Source organism: Phycodurus eques, chromosome 2 (genome assembly GCF_024500275.1).
Source record: "Phycodurus eques isolate BA_2022a chromosome 2, UOR_Pequ_1.1, whole genome shotgun sequence".
Classification (NCBI taxonomy): Eukaryota; Metazoa; Chordata; class Actinopteri; order Syngnathiformes; family Syngnathidae; genus Phycodurus; species Phycodurus eques.
Window position 1 is genome coordinate 17,835,434 of NC_084526.1, and position 12,310 is coordinate 17,847,743.

Genomic DNA, 12,310 nt, shown 5'->3' on the forward strand with positions numbered 1-12,310 from the left:
TTTTTTCAAAACGACAATTGAGTGTTTGTCAGGGTTCACACGTGCCAAGTCGTGATGATTTGCATCTGATTATTATTATTTTTATTTTTTATTACTTATTTGATTAATACATGAAATTATTTCTTTAAAAACAGTAACAATACCACGTGCTTTGTTCAAGTGTCAAAAATGATTTTTATGCTGAATTTTATCTTTTAAATCTATTTCTAAAACATTCACCAATTTACTTAATTTTATGTAACTTTGTATTATTTTAATGAAGGTTCATGGGGAAATTCAGCACACATATTGACCGACTCATAACACGCGGATGCAAATGTACAATACCATTTTTCTTCATTTCATAAACCATCATTTTACGACGAATTGATGGAATTGTTTTATTATTTTAAAAAAAGAGGTTAAATGTTCATTACACGTGAGCTGTCGGCAGCTGTCTATACACTCCAAATCTATTTTGATCTCCATTACACATTTTGTTTTATTCTAATGAAGTCTGTGACACGTGGATGCTTGCGAAGTGTCGAATCATAACGGTTTAAATCTGAATAAACTCATTATTTGACTGTTTAGAATGACATCAATTCGCATGATATTTATTCCCAGGTTTTGACTTGTGATAAATACAATATCTCCTAAAAAAAAATAATAATAATAATAATAATAATGATGGTGGACTAGTGGTACAGATAAATGAGATTGAAGTGTGTATTCAAATGGGACAGTGCATTTATCCAAGTAGAAGCAGGGAGGGGAAAGAGACAGAACGAGAGAGAGAGAGAGAGAGAGAGAGAGAGAGAGAGAGAGAGAGAGAGAGAGAGAGAGAGAGAAGGGGGTGAGATTCGACAAAGAGGCGGGGTTTGTAAAGGACTAGAAATGTCAATCTGAGCAAGGGAGTCCCAATAATCTAAAGCAATCTGTAAGGACCTGACCTTAGTCCATCCAGATCAATAGAAGAAGAAGGAGGAGAAGAAGAAGAAGAAGAAGAAGAGACGAGAGAGCGGATCCTTCGCAGTGGAAATACTCTCCCTTCCCTCGGCCCTCATGCTTTGCACACTCTAAGAAACCGACAACAACAACAACAAAAAAAGTGGATTTTCCTACTTCTCGCTCGCTCTCGCCTCCGCCGCCGGCCGCCATGTCGTTCCCCCAGCTGGGCTACCAGTACATTCGGCCCGTGTACCCTCCGGAGCGCCAGGGCATGGCCGGCAACGCCCGGAGCGCCGCCGCCGCCGCCGCCGCCGCCGCGGCCGCCGCGGAGCTCAGTCCGTCGGGCGCGCTCTCCAACGTGCTCTCGTCCATGTACGGAGCGCCGTTCGCCGCCGCCGCCGCCGCGCAGGGCTACGGAGCCTTTCTGCCCTACTCCAACGACATCTCCATTTTCAACCAGCTGGTGAGTCACCACAAACAAACAAACAAACAACATTTTGACTCGTATGTGCCACTTCGGAGGCCTCCAAGCTTTTTTTTGGGGGGGGGGGGGGGTAGAGTGGGTGGGAGGGGGGGGGCAAACTCGTTATAAGCGGTTTAAAAATTAATACCACAACACAGAGACCGGGACAAACGATTTCTAGTTAAACTGTCCACAAAAAAACAACAGAAATGGCTGGAGTTACGCGCGTTAAAGTGAAGTTGGAAAACAAATTGCATACATCTTGAAAAAATGTTGGTAAACGGGCAAAATCAAGTAAATGATTCATTAAATGTGACTGGAACAGTGAGCAAAAGTAACATCATCGCACAAGTGTTTAAACGCGGCGAATCACGTGTCAAAATAATGGAAATAATGCCTTAAAATCGACTGTACGGGAGTTTAAACGGTGAACAAAATCTTAAAAAGGGTGGCTAATTCAAGCAAAAGAAATGCATTACAAGTGACTGTATTGCGGGTTTAAAAGTAAAAAAAAAAATTACAAAAAAAAAAAAGCTTACGCATGATGATAAACATGTAGGCCGAAGTAAATAATGCATTAATAGAGAGTATTGGAATGTGGAAGTCAAATGGAGCATAAAAGTAAAAGTAAAATAAGCGCATGTGAAATAAAGTCAATCATTCACGAAAAGTGACTGTGTTGGAATTTAAAAAGTAAAAGAAGAATAAAAAGTCCGATAAATAATGGATTCAAAGTGGATGTATTGCAGTTGAAATAAAGAAAAGATGCATCGACGTGTTTTAAATATGCAAAATAAAGAATTCATTCAAAGTGATAGAACAAAATGAGCACAAACATGTTTAAAAGTCGTAAATAAAGTAAGCGAGCGAATGTATTGGAGTTGAACTGTGTTGTGAACGCACGCAGGGCGCCCAGTACGAACTGAAGGACGGCCCCGGGGTTCAGCACGCCGGCTTCCCCCACCACCACCCGGCCTTCTACCCGTACGGCCAGTACCAGTTCGGCGACCCGTCCCGGCCCAAGAACGCCACGCGGGAGAGCACCAGCACTCTGAAGGCCTGGCTCAGCGAGCACCGCAAGAACCCGTACCCGACCAAGGGCGAGAAGATTATGCTGGCCATCATCACCAAGATGACGCTGACCCAGGTCTCCACCTGGTTCGCCAACGCCCGCAGGAGGCTCAAAAAGGAGAACAAGATGACGTGGGCGCCTCGGAACCGAACCGACGAGGATGGCAACGTCTACCCCAGCGACCACGAGGGCGACGAGGGCGACAAACGGGAGGACGAGGAGGAGATCGACCTCGAGAACATCGACACGGAGAATATTGAGAGCAAGGACGACCTGGACGAGCAGGACGACCTGCATTCGGAACTCAAACTGGACGCGAGGAGCGACTCGGAGGGTTCGGACGGCTATGAGGATTTATCCGAGCAGAGGTTTCTCAAAGCGGGCCTGCACCATCACCACCTTCAGATCCACCACCGCGGCTCCTCCCCGCTGGAGCTCAAAGCTGACGGGGACAAACTCAACTCCTCGGGGCCGGTCGGCTCCCCGCCCTCGGAGAACAGCCAAGCTCCGGCCCAGAAACCCAAAATCTGGTCGCTGGCGGAGACGGCCGCGGCCCCGGACAACCCGCGCAAGTCTCCGCAAGCCCCCCACCAGCAGCACGGCCTCGTGGCCCCGCACAGACTCCTCGCGTCGTGTCCCGCGGTGGGGAAGATCCAGACGTGGACGAACCGAGGCTTCTCGGCGCACCATCTGGCCCTGCTAAACTCCAACCACTACCTGGGCCTGGCCAACCAGGCCGGGGGCGGCCTGGCGCTGTACGGAGGCGGCAAGGGGGCCGCTGCCGGTACCGGTGCGGACTCTGCGCTCACAGGTACCGGTCCGCGACACTGAGAACCGCCGCGTGTGTGTTTGTGGACGCGCAAAACACTCCAAGCCCGCTTCCACTCATTTTGTTTGTTTTCTTTTTCTCTTTTCGAACTGTCTCTTTTTCCACCTGGTGATGGATCCTTTTCTCCGTAGGCCACACACAACGCGCGTGCGTGTGCGTGCGTGGGTGCAGACCACAAAGCATTTAAAAACAATAATAGTAATAATATTCATAACGTCCCTATTTTTATTTTTACTTTTCGCGCACCATGCTCCCCTTTTTTTTTTTTTTTTTTTTGCCGTCTTATTATTTACAGCGTACGCCAGCAACAGTCCAATGCATTGATATGTTCTAATAATAGGCAGTCATTACTATTTAATATTTCTGTGGCCGCTCAAGATGGAATCTTTAGTGCCTTTTGGCTGCACGGCAAAAATGTCTTGTTATTATTATTATTATTATTTTTCAATTCTAGAAATAATGTCGATTCATTGACATCTAATTTTACAAACTTTATTTCTCATTGTTTCTTTTTCAAAGGCAATTGCCACTTTTTGTCTCTATTTTTTTTCCAATTCCCAGGCCTCTTCTTATGCTTCTTTTTTTGCTTTCAATCTGAATATGGAATGTAAAATAGATAATACCATCTGTGTATAGTTACATTGTAAGCATGTCCTGTGTAAAAAAAAAAAAAAAACTTGCTAATGTAATAATGTATGAACCCTGTGTGTAGACTGTGAGTTTTTTTTTTTTTTTTTTTTTTGCTTTTCCCCTTTTCTTTTTTCTTTGTAAGGATTTGATGTTGTTATTTTTTGTATATAAAGTTAAGAATATGTACATACTTGTGAACCAAAATTGTACAAGAAAAGTCTATATTTTTGGCTAATAATAAATGAATTGCTGCAACTTTAAAGAGGACAGCTTGTCTTGAAAGTCAATCTTACAGGAAAAAGGGCTTTGCATGAGAGGGACTTAAAGATAATTAGGCAGTATTGCGGAATGCAATTGGATATTAATATTAGGGGATTATCCTCGCATTAATGTGTCATTTGTAAACATTCCTATAAAGAAACTGCATGCTTGATATTTTTCAAGGTGGATTTCTTTTTTTTAATTATTGTATTTTTTATCCTCACAATGCAACTCCCAGATCTAATCATGCTCCAGTTGTACTGAACACACAAACTCTCTCTCTCAATTAACGACGCCCCGATAATTGTAATTTATCGTCGGCGTTAAACTAATAATAACGTCATTTATTTGCGTTTGCACCCTCCAGAGTCTGTGCGTGATGGTGTCAAAGTTGGTGTTGGAGCGCCCTCTACAGTCTGCTGCACACACACAGCCCCTGCGCCAGCTGCAACACACGCTCACACTCAAATGCTTATGTATACTTTGAACTCGCTCATATTTGATATTTGATATATCAGCTAAATAGACGGTTGCCTTTGTAAATACGATGACGAAAATGAGTTTTGAGTGTAAAATTGCAGTTTTGGTATTTTAAACTATAAGGCGTTTCTGACGTGGGAATGGGATGCTTAAGAATAACGAAATAAACTAAGTAACCCCGAATGACTAAAAAGAACAATTTGACGAAAATATACACTTTGTAACGAAGAGTTTTATTAAATTATTATTATAAAAGCCACTTTTGAAGAAAGTCGTTTCGTAGATTAAGTCCCCCAAAAATGACAACGGCCAAAACGAATGAAAACGGTTGCAATATATTTGAATAAAAGATTATTCAAATCGATAATTTGTTTGTACTTTTTTTCGTTTAAATTATAATCTAAATTCTTACAAAAGAAAATAATAATATCTGATCTACGTAAGCCTGTCTCAGTCAAATGGATAAAAGATACATATAAGAAAGCTCACAATGAATACACTATTGGATTTTAAAAAAGCTTGAACAGAGGTAATGCTGCGTTCAGGAAAGTGCGCAGGAATTTACAAACATAGCCCAGCAGCCTTATACAATCATGTGAGACATTTACATCTTAATGCAAATCCTTAGTATGAGAAAATATACATACACGACATCTCAAGAAATATCTTATGGAAAAACAACCCCCCCCCCAAAAAAAAACTAGATTTTTTTTTTTTTAACTTATTTTTAATTTTCCCGAGTTGTTTTATGTTTCAAAACCGATGCATGACAACTGACAAACGTCGACAAATGTTTGAACGTCTTCAACATTGACTCGAAACACGCATGAGTCTGTCCAATCAATTATCCAGCTTGAGAGGCTCATCTAAGAGCACCGTCATGAATATTCACAAGTTGCATCAGCTGATTGAAGCACCCCCCCCCGCCCCGCCCCGCCTCCCCCGCACTCTTTTTCCTTTTCCCTTTCTTTTTCTTTTACCGACGTTCTTGTAAGTAACGGTCACTTGGACTTCACATTAAACAGAAGTGTTTTTGTACATCAGTTATTGGGGGGTTGCACGTGGACAGGAAATTAAATTTAGGAGAATTTTTTTTCAACTACAGTAAAAATAAATGTAATTTAATTTAAAAAAAAAAAAAAAAAAACACTGGTTATGACTTTCACAGGATGTTTGCTCCTGAGGGACCGAATGAGGCCTGATAACATCAGCCATAAGGGAATCATGTGATCGGTGCATGAAATTATGGATTTATTAATGATTTTAAAAAGTCTTTGTATAAGTGTCCCCATAGCTAACTATCCATTTTTTAAAGTCATTCTTAATTTGAATAGGATGTTTAGAAATAATTATGAGATATTATCACAATTTGTGGTTCTTTATATATATATTTATACTGTTTGTGTGTGTGTGTGTATATATATATATATATATATATACTGTTGGGAGCCAAAATTTTGGCTCACGGGCCGCATGTTCACCACCCCTTGTTGAGATGATGCAACATCACGGGTGTTTGTGATTGAAAAGCAAAGTAATTGGCTATAGTCTGTACCCCAGAAAGACAAAAAAACAAGACAGATGATTTGGTTTTGTTTAGCCGTCAAAAAAAAAAAAAAAAGATTGGAGTCATTAAAAAGAAATCCAATCTGTCTTTCCCAAAAAGTGCTCACTGATCCAGCGTCCGACAGAATGAAAAGGGGGTCCGATGGAGCCATCAGAGGGCCCCCTGTGTGTGAATGAGCTTGGAGTAAATAAACACCAGGGCGACCCATTGGAAAAAGGAGAGTGGGGTGTGTGTGTGTGTGTGTGTGGGGGGGGGGGGGGGGGGGGGGGGGGTGTCATAGAGGTGCCCCCTCGCTGTGGAAGAGGCTTCAAATAAAGAGGGTCAGCTTTATGTTTTCACCTCATCCACCCTTTTCTGTCAAGTCGCCCCCTGCCCCTCTCTCAGAGACACACAAATGTCACCTCCTTTGTGGCCCCAGTCAGGCTTAGAAGTGGACCACTGTCTTTGTGCGGCAAGCTAATCCTTTTATGAGCCACTGTCCGACGCAGGCCCCCTCGACTGCAGGAACGCATACCTCTGAAGGCCAGAGAACCAGTTGAGAAAACCCCTTACATTGAGAACAGGGAGAGAAAGCACCCAAGTTAAAGAACAGCCCAGGAGTTGTTGTTGACAAAAGGTCCAGAGGAGTGAGTGACATTCTCCAGAGGGAGGGTTGCCGATTTCATGCCTTTTGTTGAGGCAGGTTAGCGAGAGAAATTCTTTCGGGCAACAAGTGGGGGTAAAAAAAAAAAGAAAAAAAAGAGGCGGTGGCGAACCCGTAGGCCGGAGGCAAAGGCGGGGGGCGGGGGTGGTGTGGGGGGTTTGTGAAGGGTAGGTGGACTCTTTTGCCGTTCAGCCAGCTAAAAGATTGCACTTTTCTCAGCTGCCCTCCAGACAGGACAATTATGGAAATGCGGCTTTGAAGCCGAGCACGGCCTCTTTTTCACTTGCTCCTCGGGACAAAGCATCTGCAAAAAGGGGATTTATGCACGCTCGCCTCCATAAAACGGCTTTCAGCCTCTCCGCGGCTAACTTCACCCCCCACCACCCAACTCGCATCGTTGTCACGTCGTTCTTATGTGAGAAATATTGGAGGTCACTGTTAGAGTTGTTCTTTAATGACCATCTAGAACTAGGATGTCTCAGTGGAACTGAAACCTCACCAAGACTTAACTGTTAGTGTATTCGTGTTTCTTTATGGGGTAAATAATAAGGCAAAACTTTCGCATTTCCCCCCCTTTCTGATCAAATTCAACAAAGGCCTAATTCTCAGATGTCTCTAAGAGATGATTCTGACCAAAAATCCTGTGGTGTGGGACGTGTTAAGGCTGACTTTTCTTCTCCGATCTCCTTGAAATAACAGTCAGGCAGACAATAATAGACCTGTTCAGTATCTATGATTGCAAATACTAGACACACTATGTGCTTTGTCTTGGTGGATAGCATAAATCCTTTGCGGCGGGTGGCGCAACTCTGCGCAAGAGGCAGGCTTAGACCAGTGTTGGTCACTTTGTAGACGAGCGCAGGCCAACGGATCGGAGAGTGGGTGGGTTGCGCCACTGTGTGAGCGTTTACAGCCTATTTCAGTCACGGCCAATCTAACCGGCTCCTCGCATTCCCTTCAAATATGGCGCAACTGACAGTCTTGACATGTGGCAACATGGCACCATTCTCTGTGAGTAAGAGGCCGATGTGTAATCGCAGCGATCCGTGCGTGATTGGAGCATTGTTACCGATCTATCCAATGTGAGCGGGTACTCTCATCAAATACAGAATGAGGAGGTGCTAACAGCTGGCCACTTAAATATTTTTCCGGAGCTTGGTATCTGTCTGCCTGCTCCCTGATCAATTTCTCCAAAATCGCGTTACACCAGCAGTCTATCTACTGTGCGATGTTTTAGGCATGGCCTGAGCAGGCGTATGTTTAGATCGACTTTCTGCCACCGAATTTTTCATGGCACCAAGGAGTCAAGGGCACTCCCTCGCGGCGCTGGAGCGCCCAGCCAAATTGGCAAATATGCAGCGAGCCTTGTGCTTGCACGAAAATCCAAATCCACTGGCATTTGCGACCCACCACAGAAACGCTTGCTACAAAAATAGAGCCCTGTATGTCTGATCACCACCGACTCCGGCTGAGGCACAGATTCCGTGATTGTGATGTGTTACGGAACAATAGCCAGTTAAGATGCGAGCTCACATACCAACAATCAGGTCAAATTTGAGCATTTTTTTAACCCCCTTCCGGTCAAAGTCAGCAAAGGCCGGATTGTCAGCTGTCTCAGAAATATTATCCTGAGCAATTATTCTGTGGTCTGGAGTGTGTTAAGAGTGACCTTTTCCTCCCCAATGTGCTTAAGAAAACGCTCGGTGCCAAAAATCGTAAACCTGTTCAATATTTACGATGGTAAATATAAAAATGGTTTCTGTGGTCTACACCAAGTTCGGCCAATCCAGGGACTCTGTGATTGAAACAATAGTGAATAAGGAAAGGATTCAATTAGGATGTACACCTTCATTCAGAGCCTCACTTACTGTAAATTGTTTGTTTTTTTTGTTGTTTTTTTTTAATTGTAAAACTGTTAAGTTTGTGAAATGACTTACTGAGTTACAAACAACGCAAAAATATTCAGAATTGAGATTGTTGGACATTTACAAAGTTTTTTTTTAGTTTTTAACAACTATATTTAACGTTATATCAACAAAAAAAAATACTCAGAATTGAGATCGTTGGACGTTTACAAAGTTTTTTTGCGTTTTTACAACTATATTTAATGTTATATTCAGGAGTAACAATGAGTCATCGGTCCATGATTGGTCGTTGTTGTTATTGTGCTTTTTCAACAAAAACTGACTTCTGATTTGCTAAAATCGTAGCATGATTGTGAATTATAGAGCCTCCCGTTGTGTAGGCTTACACTTGACGCTTTCTTAATTAGTATATACAATTACGGTTTGCACTCCGGTTTCTTCCCACATCCCCAAAACATGCATGGTAGGTTAATTGAAGTCTCTAAATTGCCCCTAGGTTTTAATGTGAGTGCGAATCGTTGTTTGTTTATGTGTGCCCTGCGATTGGCTGGCAACCAGTTCAGGGTGTACCCCGCCACCTGCCCGATGATAGCTGGGATAGGCTCTAGCACTCCCGTGACCCTTGTGAGGGGAAGCGGCTCAGAAAATGGATGCATGGATGAATGGAATTATGGTTTACCGAGCCATGTTGTACTGGGCAACGTGGACAGTACTGCTTTTGTTGCTGATTCGTTCCATTTTTGGTTAAACATTGCCATTACTGCTACCCTCCAGTGCAGACCTAAAAAAAAGAAATGCAAATAGTCAAAGAAAAAGCAAAACACTACCAGAGTCACCACTTTAAATGCACACTGAACTAAGGTCTCTCAAGATTTATGAAGAGCAGGTTTTTGTGCGACTTCAGAAGAATATTTCTTTGTACTGAGCAGTCAGGACTGAGACGTGTACCGCTTTTGTTGCTACTGCTACATCATGATAAGTTCAATTTCTGGCCCTTTGGTTCTTGTCACATTGTTCCACTTCGTCATCATCAGTACTCTCCTGTGGGGATATAATGAAATGCAAAAAACAAACAAAGAAAAAGCATAATAGTAGAGTTAATTCTTTCGAAAATACAAGGATTGGCCTAAACTGCCTCATGAGTCTGGGTTATAGCACCACAGGTTTTATTGTCATACACTTGACAATATTTCTATTCCGACATTATTCATGTCTTTATTGTGATCTATTATTTTATTAGCTCTATAGGAGGCCTCAATTTTCCTGTAAAGCAATCTTCCTGACCTCAACAGCTGCATGCTTTCTACCAGCCTGACGTTTTGTCTCCGAGGGCCACGCCCAGCTCGCACGTCACTGTCAGGGGCCCGCCAAACCTACGGGCCCTGCTCTTTCTCAGCTTTGTACATTCGTCGGCGGTGTAGCACGGAATTTAGCCACCCGGTGTCAACTCATAAGACACATTTTCTCCAGCCGCCGAGAGGATGGCGAGGGAGTGATGTCTCAACACGGGCCGACACAGCGGAGGCCTTGTACGACACTCTGAACCTCCCTGACAAATGCCGAGCGCTCAGCTTTCACCCATCTGCGTTAATGAGGGGACATATTTTTGCACATTGCTAATATTTGTACAGACTTTATAGGTTTGGAGGATGAGTGCCCTTTGATTCGCAGGCAGAAGGAACAGAGTTGGGAAGAGGCGTGCACTTGAGTCTTCCATGGATTGGCTTAATAAATTCTTTCTGCTCAGGAACGCTGTCAAACAAGTCCTGTCTTACATCTCCAATGAATACATTAGCAGCCCCCTTTGATTGATTGGAGACCCTCGCCGGAGGGTGAGCTGATGAACCGACTCCGCCAGAGTGATTAATAGACTTTATTCAAGAGAGTCTTTTTCCACTTCCTTTTAATGGTCATGTAAACGAGGGCCTGATGCCGGGCGGGGCGGCGCCGGGCCCACAATGGACGAGCGCTGCTGACAGACGGCAAACTGGCCGATGTTTTCTGGAGAGAGATTTGTACAAATGGAAGAGAGAAATTTGTCATCATATTTTTTCCTCTTTGCTCATCTCTTTTTTCCATCATCTCTGGTATGCTTCTGTGGGGACCAAAGAAAATCCCTGCAAAAAGCCAAAGAACATGCAAAACACATTACTAGAGTTAATGCTTTCAATCTTCAGTGAAGTTCTGTCTCTCAAAATTTGCAAAGACTGGGTTTTTGTGCGACTGTACAGGCATATTTAGAAATGAAAAATATTTAAAAAATATATGCACTGCTAACACCATGAGTTGTTTTCAAATAAATCCCACCATGCATTACTTTTTCAAAGATCCAAAGATGTTCCCATGTAAAGTCTCAACAATTTATGAACTGCGTTCACCTTTATCCAGCTCTGCACAAGAATGTAACAGGTTCTTTATGGGTCTTTGGAGTTTGTAATTCTGCAAACAAACAAACTAACTAACTAACTAACTCAGTCACTCACTCACTCACTCACTCACTCACTAAACTAAACATTTTGGGCAATTTTAGTATTGACAAAATATCTTCAAATATTAGCTTTTTTAAATAGTGTGCCTTTTTGATTAGAATTTAAACAGATAACTTTGATTTTGGTAAAATTTCCAAATTAACATTACAAACTGGTTGATCAACCACTTTTAGAGCGCTGTTGTAGTGCATTACAGTACATAATGATACTTTGTTTCATATACATTTTTCCTTATTCTTCTATTTTTTAGCAAGGAAAAATCAAATGGCCTTGGAGTGAGGCTATATTTGGTTCCTTGCGCTTTACAAGTTTTCAAATTTTGCTCATTTGTGATGTTTTCCTACATATTCAAGTGGGTTTGAGGAAGTAGTATTGGGAAAGTCTTGCACGAAGCAGGAATGTGTATCCAAACAACTTCACTGGCTAATCATTGTTCTTGAAAGCTAGTTCAGTTCAGGCTCGGGCTCAAAGCGTGTTCAGAAAGTTGTTTGGCCAGCCGGCGCAGCCGCACTCGCTTTATCAACAAAACAACAGAAGCTTCTAGAAGCAGTGGACACGGCAAACTTATCATCACGTATGTTGCAACGAACTCAGCGCCGGTGATTTATTCAAACATGCATAGTCACTGATAGCATGCTATTCTTGTATTGCTACATGACCCGGCCACTTGTGTACGCTTTGCTGCTACAACCAAACACGCACACGAAATGTGACATCACCGCACATCCCAAGCGGGAGGTCTATAAGAGCAGGTGAGAGGGCTTTGCTGTGTAATGATGATGTCTGCCTGTGTCTAAGGTGTAAACCCTTCTATTGATCCTCTTCGGTCCAGCCAATAGTCTCTGCAAACACTCACGCCTGAGAGTAATGTGTCTGCTTCGCATACTCCATAACAGTTCAGCATCTCCACTTTAACTAGGATTTGAGCAAGACAAAGCGATGTTTACACGCATGGTCAAAATTGTTGGTACGCTGCTGTTGAAGAAAAAAAACCAAAAAACACGATAGTCACTGAAATGACTTGAAACATAGAAAATTACTTATAAAAGAATCTAAATTAACTGATGAAAATAAGGCATTG

At 42.8% G+C, this 12,310-nt stretch overlaps 1 protein-coding gene across 1 annotated transcript; it reads left to right on the top strand.

Moving 5' to 3' along the window:
* The first annotated feature begins 916 nt into the window (after positions 1-916).
* Positions 917-3,544, top strand: irx3a (iroquois homeobox 3a). Its single transcript, XM_061701858.1, has 2 exons — positions 917-1,393; positions 2,301-3,544. The coding sequence occupies exons 1-2, from the start codon at positions 1,139-1,141 to the stop codon at positions 3,294-3,296; spliced, it is 1,251 nt and encodes a 416-aa protein (XP_061557842.1). The 5' UTR covers positions 917-1,138; the 3' UTR covers positions 3,297-3,544.
* Positions 3,545-12,310: the final 8,766 nt, after the last annotated feature.